The 15,430-nt window shown below is 32.6% G+C and overlaps 1 protein-coding gene across 1 annotated transcript; it reads left to right on the top strand.

The window, feature by feature from the left end:
• The first annotated feature begins 246 nt into the window (after positions 1-246).
• Positions 247-12,674, top strand: LOC143082697 (uncharacterized). Its single transcript, XM_076258511.1, has 4 exons — positions 247-325; positions 3,659-3,822; positions 8,876-8,992; positions 12,344-12,674. The coding sequence occupies exons 1-4, from the start codon at positions 322-324 to the stop codon at positions 12,497-12,499; spliced, it is 441 nt and encodes a 146-aa protein (XP_076114626.1). The 5' UTR covers positions 247-321; the 3' UTR covers positions 12,500-12,674.
• Positions 12,675-15,430: the final 2,756 nt, after the last annotated feature.

Genomic DNA, 15,430 nt, shown 5'->3' with positions numbered 1-15,430 from the left:
CTTAAATTCACTTCATTTGAACTCTGGTTGATAGTTGTCTCATTGACAGTCATACCTAATCTATTAACTCCCGGGATTTAATATTAATCAAAAATCATTAAAACATACATATTCTGGATGATATCTTACTAACACAATATGGATATTGTACGTTCTGCAAAGTAGGTCGAGTGAATCCGTTAACTAATTGTTGAAGCTAAAACAATTAAAGTATGGAAAGGTCAAGGTTATTTATATAAAAAAAAAGAAATTGTTATTGTTTTCTCACTTGAATATCATAGAATCAATTCAATACGATATAATTAAGTTGATTGTGATACAATGGGTAAGTAAATACTATTATTTAAGTATATTTTATATCAGATTATTCAGTCTTAATCATGTTCATAAAACACAGTAATTGAATTCTATTTATAAACAACTTAAAAAGAGGTTTATTCGTTTCACTTTCCTTTTCCTGTTAACAGTTCATTACAGGTCGCAGAAATTGTGATGTCCTTATGAATTTTAGTTGTGTCGGCCCGATGTATAGTACTGTAATTTACATATTTTCAATAGAATTTCAGTTTCTTATCTTATGTCTACGAAATTGTACTGAAACAATTTTTTTATTTCTTTGCTTATTTGACTGCTTTTGTTTTCACGCAGCTACACAGTTATTTTACATGAATTCATAAATATTTGGTTCATATCAGACACTTGATTAAGTTTATTCTAGTATCAAATCACTTGAACACTGAAAAATGTATGACATTATTATAAAGCTGACAAACATATCGCAGTACACAGAACACCGACATACACATCACACTATTAGAACACTGACATACGAATCACATTAGTAGAACGCGTCGGATTATTAGAACCACGACAAACACATCATATTATTGGAATAACGACATATAGGCGAGTGACTTTAACCATAAAATTAAATTTTTAAGGCACCTACCTAACACACGGCTTATATATCATTTGAAAGCTACACATCTGTACTATCTGTTTTGCCCGGTCGTAAAAAAATCGTACGGTGCAATTTCCGTCAAATCAAGATCAAAGGCCAGGGACGAATAAGTGCATATTTTCTAAGATTTCAGCCTGATTGCATAATATGACTTTTATATACTAAATTCACAGATGCAAACAATTTAAACTTTTAGCAGAGAGATTAACAGTCATTATTCAAATGCATTTTTTAATATTTAAAGCGTGTTTTTGACAGAGAGCACATGTTTCCTGAAATTCGGATAAAAGTTAACAAAATGTGTGAGAACCCAAATTTTTCTTTCTGGTGCAAATGCTAATCACTTAAAACTAAGTGAAACCCTGTAATGACTATCAAAGAAGTTTTTGAAATCATAAAATTTCCTAAAATTATGCTTACTTCTAATCAAATGGTAAATCATAACAACTCATACAGTTGCCCAAAATACCGCCATCTGCGAAAAAACAGCTTTTAAGCATTTCTTCCTTTTTAAACATTGTATGTTGTCAATATAAGATTTAATAAACAAATTCTTAAGGATCTGAAAAATTTTGAGTAAAAAATATGTGCGCGAATCATCTTATTGCTTGAAATAAAGGGGGCGAAACTAAGAGATTGCAATCTGCGTTGTAACTACCAGACTGAAATAAACATATTTCGACTTTTCTAATTGTTTGATTTGTAGCTTCATCATAAATATTGATGTAGTGAAAAAGACCTTTTATTTATTTAATGTGAATTGAAAACTTAGACCAAAATAAATAGAAAATAAATTGATGGAAATTGAAATTTCAAAGAATTTCAAAAACTTGTAAACACATTATAAAACTTGATTTCTTGATTGCTTAAATTGCGTTGTTCATTGTTTACATGCATTTATTCATCAAATAAGAATAATTTTGAAGAAAAAATATCCATTAATACGCAACGATTCTAGTTACAACTAGACTTCCTGAATAGCTAGCTTGAATGACTAGTTCATTTTTCATACGAGGATGACTTCATGCAAGAGTTTCTGATGACGACTGAAAAGAAGCTATCATTATCTTGAAACTTCACTTTCCATCATATAAATGATGTTATCTCACTGAATGGTGCAAAATTTGTGACAATGTTGGACTCGTATTTTCCATTGAAATTGAAAATAAAAGATTCAACAGATATTGTTTACTCCATCACGTACCTTGAAATCGATGTAAGGGTTGGTTGAGAACAAGTTTTACGACAAAAGAGATGAGCATAAAACAACACATAAAAACACCCCTTACTACCAAATTATAAACTTTTCATTTTTATGTAACAACATTATAGCAACGCCTGCATATCTATACTACTAAAAGAGGAGACCGATTTTATTGAGCCTCAACTCCTCGGAAATAAAGGCAACTATAGTATACCGCCATTCAATAGTCATCAATCGATTTACTAGTAACTGAAATAAATCTGGGTAACAAAGCAAAAACTAGGAAAACGCATCAACTATAAGAGGAACACAACGATATAACAGAAATACTGACCTGCTACAAAAACAAACGCCAACATACAAAGACACAGATTATTCGATACCAACTGTCATATGCCTGACTTGGTACAGGACATTTGAAGAAAAATGGTGGTTTGAACATGGTTTTAAACCAGAGTTCAAATGCAAAGTTGATATCATCCCTTTGAAAATTTCATGGACGCCACTACGAGTTGGTTAACAATTATGAGATATCTGTTTCGCCAGATGACGACTGATAAGTTCCATCGACGTAACCAAATTGCCGTCATTTCTCCCGTTAATGTCACCAACCGAATAAGGCTTGGCACCGAGTTAGGAAATACATGAGCCACAAGACGGGTAAAAGAGAGCCGTGGTGTAGTGGTTAGTGCATCGGACTACTAACACAAATCCGTTTACATATTAAATCTAGTTAAACCTATCACTTTTTATCGCACCGCTGGTAATTACGTTGTGATTGGTTGAACGCCGTCACATGGTGATCCCCTGTGGATTTGTAGGAGTAAGTAAATATTATAGGGGTTCATGACGTCACGTCCACTGTTAATGGAAATGCATATATTTATGTTGTTGTGTTTATTTATTAATTTTTCTACAAAACGCAGTAGAAAAAGTACTGCTTGCGATAAATTCTTTATACGGTGTACTCCTGACTCCCTACGGACCATAGAATGGGAATAACATACATAGGATGTTCGGCCTACGGTCTTAACCCTATTGATTTTTCTAACCCTCTATGGATCCGTAAGGGGTCAGTAGCAAACCATTCAACTTATATTCATCCTTTATTCTTTATTCTTTATATGTATATTTCTGAACAATATGCTATGAATGAATAAAGCAAAAAGACCAGATAGAGTAGCAAGGAGTTCGGTTGCCAAGTGGTCAGAGTTGTTCATCTGCAATAAGCACTAACAGGTAAATCAAAGACGAAGAATTCGCTCATGTCAGATTTGTTCCACTTCTTTATTAATTGACTAGGATTGCAAGTTGTATTGCCGTAAGTTGGTGGTTATCTCCGGAGTCTCCACCTATATATGCTTCTAAATATGTCTGTGTCATTCAAAATAACTTTTATACTTTGTAGCTTTGGTGTCCTTGTACTTTTTTTACCCTTTATATTCTTATGAATGAGTACGATCTTTACATGTAATTATGGTTTTTTTTTTCAGCACAGTCCTCTAACTACAGTCAAATTCCATTGAATCAAGATCGGTCCAAGTCATGTCTACCTACATGCAATAGCGATCCAGTAAATGTAGATCAACCAACGACATCTACTTCTGTCGTTCCATGTGTTTCTGAGAATCAAACTGTGAAGATTTATTCTGGAAAGGTTAGTAATTTGCATATGAAATACATAATAACGAATTTCCCTTGCTTGAAGATATACTCTGTAATGCATTAATGAATAGAAGAGGACCAAAAGATACCGAAGGGACAGCAAAACTCATAGATCGAAAAACAAATTGAAATCGCCACGGTTAAAAATGAAAAAGACAAACAAACAAAAAATAGTACCCAGACACACCAAAGAAAATTAAAGACTAATCAACAAAAGAATTGGGGTGTTCTCATGTGCTTCGGAAGGGTAAGCAGATCCTGCTCCACATAACCAACGCTGTATAGTATAACACATCTCTAGTTATATCAACGATTCTTTTTAAAACTTAAAGTTTTAATTCATTTGTTTACTGGTAAGTTATTTTTAATCGTTCTATAGGTTGCATTTCTGTAAATATTGACAATGCAATTTCCCATAGAAACTCCTTTTACGTCTAAAACTGTACCACTTTTACTATGAAGGTTGAAAAAAAATCTCATCCTAGAATTGAAAGTTCATATGCACCACAATTTTTTTTCAAAGGTCAAAATATAGGGCTGTGCGGCATATTTTTAACGTTTATATGACCTGAACTTCTCAGAGTTTAAACTAACACTAAATTTCTTAACTACCCCTACCTCGAACAAAAGGTTACCACAGATTTCAATGTAAACAATATGCACATGTTTATTTACTGGTAACATTTCCAAGTTATGTCTCTGTGAGATGGAACACAGAGAGCATAACTGGGAACCAGTATGTAAACAAAATTAATTTTCTTTGAATATTCAAGATCTCCCCAAAAGAGGCGTGTTTTGAGAAACAGCTGTATTTACAAAGTGCAACCTATACATTCATTTTTTTAAATAGAAAACTCTCTAAAATCAGTTTTTCTCACATTAATACTCATTTATCAGAGTTATAGTCTTTTGTAACATAAATTGGATTTTTTCCTTTGATGTTTTAATGCAATAATTTGCTTAAAAAGTGTGTTTAAGGAAAACCATTGTATATTATATGCAAATTTATGTTGTACCATACTTTGCTAATTAAATATGCAGCTCAACTAGAAAAAATATGTTCCATTGCGAAAATTCCCATTAACTTTCTTTCAACAAATGTTTAAGTGAAAGAAAAATTGCAGTTGTTAAAATTTACAGTTCTACTTGTGTTAGTAATATCATTCAAACATTTTAGGCGCGTAGAAATGTCACGACAATTTGCGGAGTTTTCAGTGTTGACTGGTTCCAGTTTTGTACACTTCAAAAGAGGCACCTCAACTTCCAATTTATTATGGGTAACAAAAACTGTATCCATACTAGGTGGATTTAACACAGAAGACACTTTTTGTTCTTTTTTATCAGTTTTTGATTTGTATGCCCTTACAGCTGACGACCTGTGTCCAGTACGATCCATTATTGTTTGTTCATCTAATCCTGCTTTGTACAATGCTGTTGCGCACGTCCTCTTCCCAGAATGATTTGGGTAATTTCCAGTCAAGCCCGCGTTTTGACACATCTCTTTCATTAAACCTTCTTGTTTATTTACACCAAGCGGCTGCTTTCCATACAGGATTGTATTTCCGACCAAAGCCAAAGGATTTCGATAAAAACATCCATCATTACCAAGAATGTTGAGATATGTCTCAAAAATGTTGTACATACACCTAGGTCCTGAAAATGAATTATAAAACTAGAAATAATACAAATATTGTATATATGGCGACTTTTTAAGAAATAATCAGTAATTAAACTTAGTACATGTATAACGGAGGGGTACCATGATTTGCACAATTTCGATAAGTGATAAAAATATACATCTTCATTAAAAGCAGTCACATTGTCTTTTATTGATGAGTATATTGCAATTTGAGAGTTTAACTATAAAACCAGGTTTAATCCACCATTGTCTACATACAAAAATTCCTGTATCAAGTATTGAATATGACAGAAGTTTTTGATTAAGTTGATTTTGTCACTTTAAATACGATAACGGGCTTTGCGCTTTGACTTTTCATTTTCACTTAACTTATGGTGAATGGGAGATAACTCTTGTAAAGAATGCAGTTTTTCGTCAGTCGTGATACAATTGAGAGCAAACACAAAAAATCGTAAAAAACATGACTTTGTTAGTGATCAAATAGAAGGATCATCACTATCCACTTCTCACGCTCCCTAAATACTATTTTACTGTTTAGTGTTTGGTAATAAGCCTTAAAAATATGATCCATTGACAAATAATTAAATAATTAAATGAAATTTCAAATTCATAAAATAACGAGTTAAAGCAGTTTGCCAAGAAATTCTTAATTGTACCTGTTTTAGGTTTTTTTAATGAAAGGAACAACATGCAAAATAATTATTTTTACTGTACGATATCTTGATAATTAACAATAAAACAAAACTTCCCGTCATTAGAATAATGTTTTATATCCTTGTTGCTAATTTTCATATGACCCAGACCACCGTTGAAGATTTTGTTGTTACGGCCAATAAATCTAATGTATTTCCCCTTTCCGTTCAAACTGAGAACATTGCAAATTCCGATGTTCATCCCTACCCCTCAAGCCAAACATTTTACAGGCATAATAAAAAAAACAGTATACTGAAGTGTTGTTGAATTTGATTGTCCAAAAACACCAGATGACCACAAAATTTCCTCATCTTCCTCTAATATTGCGTCGGCCTTTTTTTGTTTAGTCCCCAGTCCTTTCGCCAGCAAATATTTCATTCTTGCATCAAGCACTTTGCGAAATTGTGCAAATGTGCCGTCTTTTTCGTCAAAGAAGTTAACATGAAATAATTTGTTGTCCTTGCAATGTCTCATTAAACCACAGACGATGTATTACGACGACTTCGAAGGATATTCGTCTCCCGTTTTTTTTCGCGCCTCCAAAACAAATCTCTGGAGCCAATAATCCATAGTTTTAACATCCATTGCCAACAAATCTGTTATTTCAACACCGTTTTGTCTTCTAGCTGCCCACCATTCGTTAAACACTTTTATAGCCCACTTTGTGTTCTTTTGTGTATTCGGGTTGGTTTGTGAAGTTATAAGTTTATCGATCTCGTCAGCAGAAACACATGTAGAAAAACGATTAATCCCTGGGTTCACGGGGTTTTCGACTACGCTGGTATTTGGTTCCCGGGCCAAATAACCAAGTTCAAATGTTCCCAAGTCAAAATTTTCTTCGCCCTCAACATCGTATACGTTCATTGCTTGTGAAAAAAAATCCCACGTAAATAATCGATAAGTAAGATTTAATTTTATTAGCATTGATAAGTAATATATTCCTTTCTTTCTGAATTTCTTTTATGGATGATGAGAGGCTTTTTGAGAAATGATTAAATAAGCATTCCTGATTTGATGGATTTGGGAGTTTAATGTCAGTTTGCATCACATAACGCATGTACACGTTAATTTTCTGTGACGTTAAAAAAAAAAAGAGTACAAAAGTTCAGGTAATGTACTATATAAAAGAGCATTGAGGTCCTACGATTTTGAATGGTTTCCCAAACACAGCGAAGATAACCAATACCTGGGGAAGAAAATTCGTTGGTATTTTGGATAACATTTATCAGAACAGTAGTAATTTTGTTCACTGTTTGTAAACCCCTCGAAATTCTTAAAGTCAGGAGCCTGTTATTTTGTAGTTTGTAGCTTTCTGACATATTATTTATTCTTTATTTTATCATAAATCAGACTGATTGCTTACTGATTACTTAACAATTCAATGTGTATTGTATTGGTCTTTTATATTTGATTATTCGGTATGAGTTTTGCTCATTATTGAAGGTCTAAGATTATCTTCATTTGAAAAATTCATTGTCAGTTGAACTCTTGTACATACTTTTCTCATATGGAGCCATACTACATCTCCTTATTTTATACTGACAACAAAATAAACCACTACAAAATCTTTCTAAGTGTAAATTTTTCTTTCCCCCCCCCCTTTCTAATATAATTTTAAAAAAAGCAGGATTATGTAAATATGCCGCCTAAGCACCACACACATCCATTAAGAACGACATAAAACCAGGTGGTGAAAATGTTTAAATGACTAAACATATTTCTATCAACATTTGTTCGAAAGTAAAATAAGGATTTAAATGGTGATGAGAAGAATTCAACCAGTAGTGTCGTTACATGTGGATGTTAAACAAATCGAAATATCTACAGAAAAATCATTTACAATCTTGACTAAAAAAACTTCAGATTTGTCTTCGCTTTGCACTCTTATTTCATTGGTCAGTTGAAAAATAAATTACATTGTCTCAAAGCAGCGCATGTTTTACAGAATGTAATTTATGAATACAAATTTCTTGTTTAAATTTTGTTGAATTCAGCAGACATTCGGTATTTTGAAGGATACTTATTGTGCACAACTACTGGATGACTAGTTTTGTACACATTGTTAATAAATAGATTGCATTCAGACATTATTACAAAAAGAAACTAAACATCTTTTGATTTTGGTTAGGATACATTTGTGGTGTCATGAAAACAAGACTTAGTAACCCACATTTCAGAGAGTACATGAGTCTCATATAGCTATGTGAAGTTGAGATTCACGATAGAACCGAAACATTAAGGTCTGTTCCATATCTTGATGTTTGATCGACAAAGACACAGATGTACGACTAGATTTTATAACTAACGTTAGGGGTTCAACTGTCTAATCTTCATCTTTTCATTTCGCAGCAGTAACATAGTTACCTTCTGCCCAATCGCATGATGACAATTAATCTCAATTTACAGGTTACGTCCATGCATGTTTACACTATACGGAATTCGTAATTGCAGGTGTGCTCTTAACGTACATATACTAATTCGCTTGAGACATATTTTCGCTCTTTTAGAATTTTCTAGAATAGTTCTACGAGCTGTCAATGTCCCGTTTGTATCGTTTTACCGATTGTAATATTTTCACAGAATATTGATGCATGAATATTTTCAAACGTTTACTCTGTCAACTAATCTGGTGGTCTCGCTCAAGTTAGATTTCATGTGATTACTTTGTTTGCTATGATCCGTATCATCTACGTAATATTTGTGCTTTTTTTAGACACAGGGGAAGGACGAATACCCACCAGATGATTCAAACCATTTTTGTATCGCCGTTTGTACATGTGTCCTCTGTTTCTGGCCATTAGGTTTGGTTGCTATCTGTACAGCCATGAAAGTAAGTTTTGAATTACAAAATCCATTTTTAGCTCACTTGGCGTCGTCGTTCGTCGTCGTTAGCTTTTACAAACATCTTCTCCTCTGAAACTACTAGGCCAAATTAATCCAAACTTGGCCACAATCATCTTTGGGGTATCTAGATTAAAAAATGTGTCCTATGACCCAGCTATCTAACCAAGATGGCTTCCACAGCTAAAAATAGAACATAGAGGTAAGATGCAGTTTTTGGCTTATAACTCAAAAACCAAAGCATTTAATGATGTGGGGTAAAATTGTTTATCAGGTCAAGATCTATCTGCCCTGAAATTTTCAGATGAATGGGACAACCCTTTGTTGGGTTGCTGCCCCTGCATTGGTAATTTTAAGGAAACTTTTCCGTTTTTGGTTATTATCTTGAATATTATTATAGATAAAGATAAACTGTAAACAGCAATAATGTTCAACAAAGTAATATTTACAAATAAGTCAGAATGACTGAAATGGTCAATTGACACCCTAAGGAGTTATTGCCCTTTATAGTCAATATTTAATAATTTTCATAAAATTTGTAAATTTTCACTAACATTTTCCACTGAAACTACTGGGCCAAGTTTATTATAGATAGAGATAATTGTAAGCAGCAAGAATGTTTAGTAAAGTAAGATCTTAAAACACATCACCATCACCATAACACAATTTTGTCATGAATCCATCTTTTGCTATGTTTAATATTCACAGACACCAAGGTGAGCGACACAGGCTCTTTAGAGCCTGTAGTTTATATAGTTGTTAAAACATTCTATTGTCCAATTTTTAACGCGTAAAGCCCCCAACAAATATTTTATATAATTTGAATTCATTGAAAGATGTGAATTTTATGATGATTTTGAAAAAAAGATTGATCCAAGTTATTTTAATCAAGTCCGGTTTTATGTTTTTCCCCCAGATTGCGTTTTATTCATATTAAATTTAAAATTCAGAAATAAAAGTGTAGACTGCGGACAAGGTAAGATATGCAAAAGTGAACGAAAAGAAACGAATATCAACAATCCTTTTAAAAACTAATAAAAACATTAATACAACAAGTGGTTTTCCTGAATTGTAAACAATTTTCGATTATTGAAGAAATTGATATTTTTTTGTTCATTGTTTGTCTCGTCATGTTATACTATTTCAAGATCTTAAATTTTGTCGACATCTTCTGTAATGGTAAAAACAGATTTTCAGATTTTCAGTTATGTTGATTTGTTTTGTTTACCATGGTTGATAGTTTTAACCTTCGTTTTTAATAGTATACTTAAAACGTACAATTTGTGCAAATTATGAAACAATTGTTATCAAAATAGAAAATAAAGCAAAAACATTTATCCACTTACAATGGTGGATATAAGAGGTCATTGCAAAACAAATTTTTCTTGGAAAAAAAAGCATGACAACGAAATGCATTGAAATACAAATTTGCTTTTCTAAATAATCATTATGTATCACATTTGAAGTGAACCATACACTTTTGTTTGAAAACTTATCATATGTTATTCAGGTCTCAGAAAGGGTATATTCTGGGACATTCTCGTCCTAGAGTTTATAACCCCGGCAGTTATCTGCATATATACTGACATTTCTGTGTTATTATTCAATCACAAAACTCTCGACACATTGATAATCCGTAATATACACTTAATTTTAGTAAAACAGTTCTTTCAATATGCTATCGGTTCAGTTAAATATTTGATATGATCCGACATAAAAGTTGTATTTTGTTACAGGGCTACAAAATAAAGGCTCATAAAGATGTAGATTATATTTTGAAAACAGCTGAAATATAGGAATATTCTGCTGAAAACGCTTGCTCTTATATAAAGAATTATAGGAAACTATTTTATGGGGCGTGAATCAGATGTGGATACTTAAAAATTCCAAAGATCTTTTAGAGTACATACAATCTAACTCTCTTTCATCTTGTAACAGTATTAAAACATTTGACTTTTCTACTCTGTACACTAGTATTCCACATTCCAAACTAAAAGACAAATTGAAAGAGTTGGTATTGCTTTGCGTCGTAAAAAAGAATGGCCAACGTAGATACAAGTATCTTGTCTTAGGGAGGGATAAATCCTATTTTGTAAAGGATCACTCTGATTCGAACAAAAAATTCTCTGAAATTGATATTATCGAGATGCTTGATTTCTTGATTGACAACATATTTGTTACGTTTGGAAGACGTGTTTTTCAACCGACTGTCGGCATTCCAATGGGAACAAACTGTGTCCCTCTACTTGCCGACTTGTTTCTTTATTATTATGAGGCTGACTTCATGCAGGAACTTCTTAGGAAGAAAGATAAGAAGTTAACAATATCCTTTAACTCTACTTTTCGCTATATAGATGATGTTCTTTCACTAAATAATTCAAAATTTGGTGACTATGTGGAACGCATCTATCCAATCGAGCTAGAGATAAAGGATACTACAGATACAGTTAAGTCGGCCTCATATCTTGACTTACATCTAGAAATTGACAATGAGGGTCGGTTGAAAACAAAACTTTACGACAAAAGAGATGATTTCAGCTTTCCAATTGTGAACTTTCCATTTCTAAGAAGCAACATTCCAGCAGCACCTGCATACGGGGTATATATCTCCCAACTGATACGATATTCCCGTGCTTGCATTTGCTATCATGATTTTCTTGATAGAGGTATGCTGCTCACAATGAAGCTATTAAAGCAAGAGTTCCAAATGGTGAAGTTGAAATCATCCCTTCGTAATTTTTACGGACGCCATCACGAGTTGGTTGACCGTTATGGAATAACCGTATCACAAATGATATCGGATATGTTCCTTACGTCGTAACTACAATCCCCTTCCCTTTCCTGAATGTGACCTACCGAATTAGACTATTTACCGGATTTGTTATCACATAAGCAACACGACGGGTGCTGCATGTGGAGCAGGATCTGCTTACCCTTCCGGAGAACCTGAGATCACCCCTAGTTTTTTGGTGGGGTTCGTGTTGCTTATTCTTTAGTTTTCTATGTTGTGTCGTGTGTGCTGTTGTTTGTTTGTCTTTTTCATTTTTAGCCATGGCGTTGTCAGTTTGTTTTAGATTTATGAGTTTGACTGTCCCTTTGGTATCTCTCGTCCCTCTTTTATGGTATAACACCTTTTTTCAACTGTTTCCAGTTCTCCCTTTTGACCTTATTATTAACACAAAAACCAAATAATTGATAAAAATAATAAGTACAGGTCAATAACTACTTGTAGAAGATAATTATATTTCAGTTTTTAAAAAACATTGTCTTGCTTGTCATTTAATAAATTTTAAACTTTTTTGACTAACAACAAAGTGCAATATTGTTTTTTTTTTTGTAGGCATCCATTGCAAGATCACAAGGTGATTATGATGCAGCAAGAAGATATAATCATTGGACCAAGATTTTGATAGTTTTATCGATTATTTTTGGAATTATTTTTGGAATTATTTACATCTATCTATACATAAAAAAAAATTCGGTCGTCAATTACTAGTATATTAGTTGTATGCTTACATCTAGATGTCTTTATACATCGTTTTTCATAGAGCTGTTGTCTCATAGCTGTATATCTCTACATAATTTTTACTTCATATTTTTTTTTCTTTTTCTATCAAGTAAGAGCTCGTGGTTGACAGTATGTAGTATACATTTGGTTCCTAATAAATGACTTTTAAAATTTATCATGAAACCTTTTATATTTCATTTCATGTTCCCATTGTAGAATTTTCAACTAAACATAGTTCCTTTATCCATCAGAAATCTGTACCAAAAATATACCTGATGACTTAAAAAAAGACTACACCTGTAATTTAAAAAAAAATGCACCAAGTCTATTGCATCTTAGATTTTCAAGAAGATGGTTTTAGAGGCCTTTAACATTAAAGATGTGAAATCTATTCCTCCGGATTGCTCATGTGGATCGTACAAATACAATTATATTCTAAATCATCATGTTAATACAACCGGCCTTGGCATCGTTACCAATGAAAAAGTGAGAGCGTTGTAAGCCAATGGACTAAAAATATAGAATTCTCCAGTCTATTAACTAGAAAAAGAACTGCCGGTTACTGATGAATGCAGTTGAGCTGAGGACCATGCTAGAAAATTTGTTTAGCGCGAAGCAGACAGACCTGAACTTGACACTTTGTCTGAATGGATCAAAGATATTCGATCATGTATTCAGAAAATAAGGTTAAAATCATAATAAATAGTATAAGATATCCGAATAATTAAGGCCAAGTTAATTTAATTTGGCCCAGTAGTTGTATTAAAAGCAGGTCAACCTATTGTAGTTTTACTACAACAGTTACTACAATAGTTACTGAAGACTCCGAACCATTATCTAAATTAGTTGTGACTATTTGAAATTGTTTATTACAATTTCCACATAGACTTTTATAGTAAACACCTGTGTATATGTTTATACTATGTTAAGCGGCCATGTTGAGTAGATGGCAGGCTCATCGGATATATATTTTCAATGAAGATCCCCTTTTATAAATGGTGGCTAAGTTTAATTCTATTTAGCCCTGTTGATTCAGTGGAGAATATTTTATTATAAAAGATTACAAAAATGTAAGGAGAAATGTTAAAATTGACTATAAATAGCAATCACTCCTAAAAATTCAATGAACAATATTAATCATGTTGACTTATTTGTAGATCTTAGTTTGCTGTTCAATATTGCTATTTACTATATATCTCTATCTATAACTATATTCAGGAAAATAACCTATAACTGAAAAATTTCTTTAAAATTACCAATTTAGATGCAGCAACCCAACAACGGATTATCTGATTCGTCTGGAAATGTCTCAGAGATGCTCTACACGCTTTACAATGTAGTTTCAGAGGTATAAGCCAAACACTTCACTTCACCCCTATGTTCTGTTTTATAGCCATGTCTGCCATGTTAGTTGGCAGGCCGAGTCAGCGGACACATTGTAAAATCTAAGTATCCCAATGATGATTGTGAGCAAGTTTGATAAAATTTGAAGTTGGTATTGATAGCAGATATAGAAAGTCTTTTTTGCTTTTCTTACTTTTTTTTAATCGTATTTGCTATAAAACGTGGCAAATATTGAACTATTGGTAACTTGTTTGGTGTCAGTTTGACTTAAAAGCGCTACTTTCTTCTATGTTTTTAATTATGCAGGATTTCATTATTATCGTCATTAGAGTCTATAAGAATCTACCAACCAGTAAACTTAATAGGTATTGGATCATCAAAATTGACAATACTACACAAACAGGAAAAATTATATGAGTATAAAAGATTGTGTAACAATACCGATAAAAAGATTGAAAACAAGACACTAAAAAGTGTTGAATATCATCGCACACATAGACTCATATATATATATAAACGAGTCTAAATTGAAAACTACGTTCAAACCTATGATTGCGTTGGATAAAAACCGCAATTTCTATACGTGTGCATGTAAAACGAATTCGTTGTAGAAGGGTCTAAAAACAGCACAAACAACATTTTCCAAAAGACCAAAAAAGTGAAAAAGTATTTTTAAACAAAACGCATTTGACTAACAGGTCGAACAACTGATGTTCTTTAACCCTGCTGACTGCCACTGGCGATTCCCAAATAAAATTGATCACAAGGTATTTGTAGACAGATACATTTTATTTTTGTTTCTTCACTTTCAATTCAATTGATAGGTATTTTAAGGTATAATATTCATGCAAAACAAAGTATAAGACTATATATTTTTTTCGAAATCTGTCTTTCGGCATGCATTTAAACATGTTCAACATATCGATGTATCAGGTCGGGAACTCTGGATTTCTTGACGTAAGAATATATTTGCATAGTAATTTCCTAAACATAAGGCCAATATGGCCTTGAAAAACTGACAATCGACTCAATGAACTTCAATGCGTTGTTGGCTACTACGAGTTCCCTCCAATGAAAACACGTGGAATTAGTGAGAAAACTGTAAACTAATATAGTGTCTGGAACTCTCATAAATTAATACATTATTTTGTTCTGCGAATATGTTTAATGTTGAATATATAACGCTATCTTCAATTTCCATGCTCAGATTAAAAAAGTATTGTTTACTGGCTTCACGATTCGACTTTCTTTTTCGCCTTGAAAAAGTAGTTGAACAGCAATCATAGTTTCAACACTGAAAATTAAGTTATAAAGGGACCAAAAATTACTAGTGTAAAACAGTTAAAAAAAACCAACAGCAATGGCCTAATCTATATACAAAAGGAGAAGAAAAATTATCCAATAAATAAAAGAAATATAACTAGTTTAAGATCCAACAATGTAATTTTCAGAAAACATGTATAAAAGTTCACGTCCTTTTCGCATCGCACATAAACATAGATACTCTCATGAATGATTTAATTAAATTTGGAAAATGCCCGAGTCCGTTAAAATAAACAAAAGGAAAATGTCCAT

The sequence above is a fragment of the Mytilus galloprovincialis genome, chromosome 7, assembly GCF_965363235.1.
Source record: "Mytilus galloprovincialis chromosome 7, xbMytGall1.hap1.1, whole genome shotgun sequence".
Classification (NCBI taxonomy): domain Eukaryota; kingdom Metazoa; phylum Mollusca; class Bivalvia; order Mytilida; family Mytilidae; genus Mytilus; species Mytilus galloprovincialis.
The sequence above is the reverse complement of the archived record's forward strand: the minus strand, read 5'-3'. Positions and strand labels throughout refer to the sequence as shown.

Excerpts from the sequence above, each read along its gene's own strand:
- LOC143082697 (XM_076258511.1), top strand. Across the intron at positions 3,823-8,875 it reads TGAAGATTTATTCTGGAAAG|ACACAGGGGAAGGACGAATA; the intron begins GTTAGTAATTTG and ends TGCTTTTTTTAG. Across the intron at positions 8,993-12,343 it reads CTATCTGTACAGCCATGAAA|GCATCCATTGCAAGATCACA; the intron begins GTAAGTTTTGAA and ends TTTTTTTTGTAG.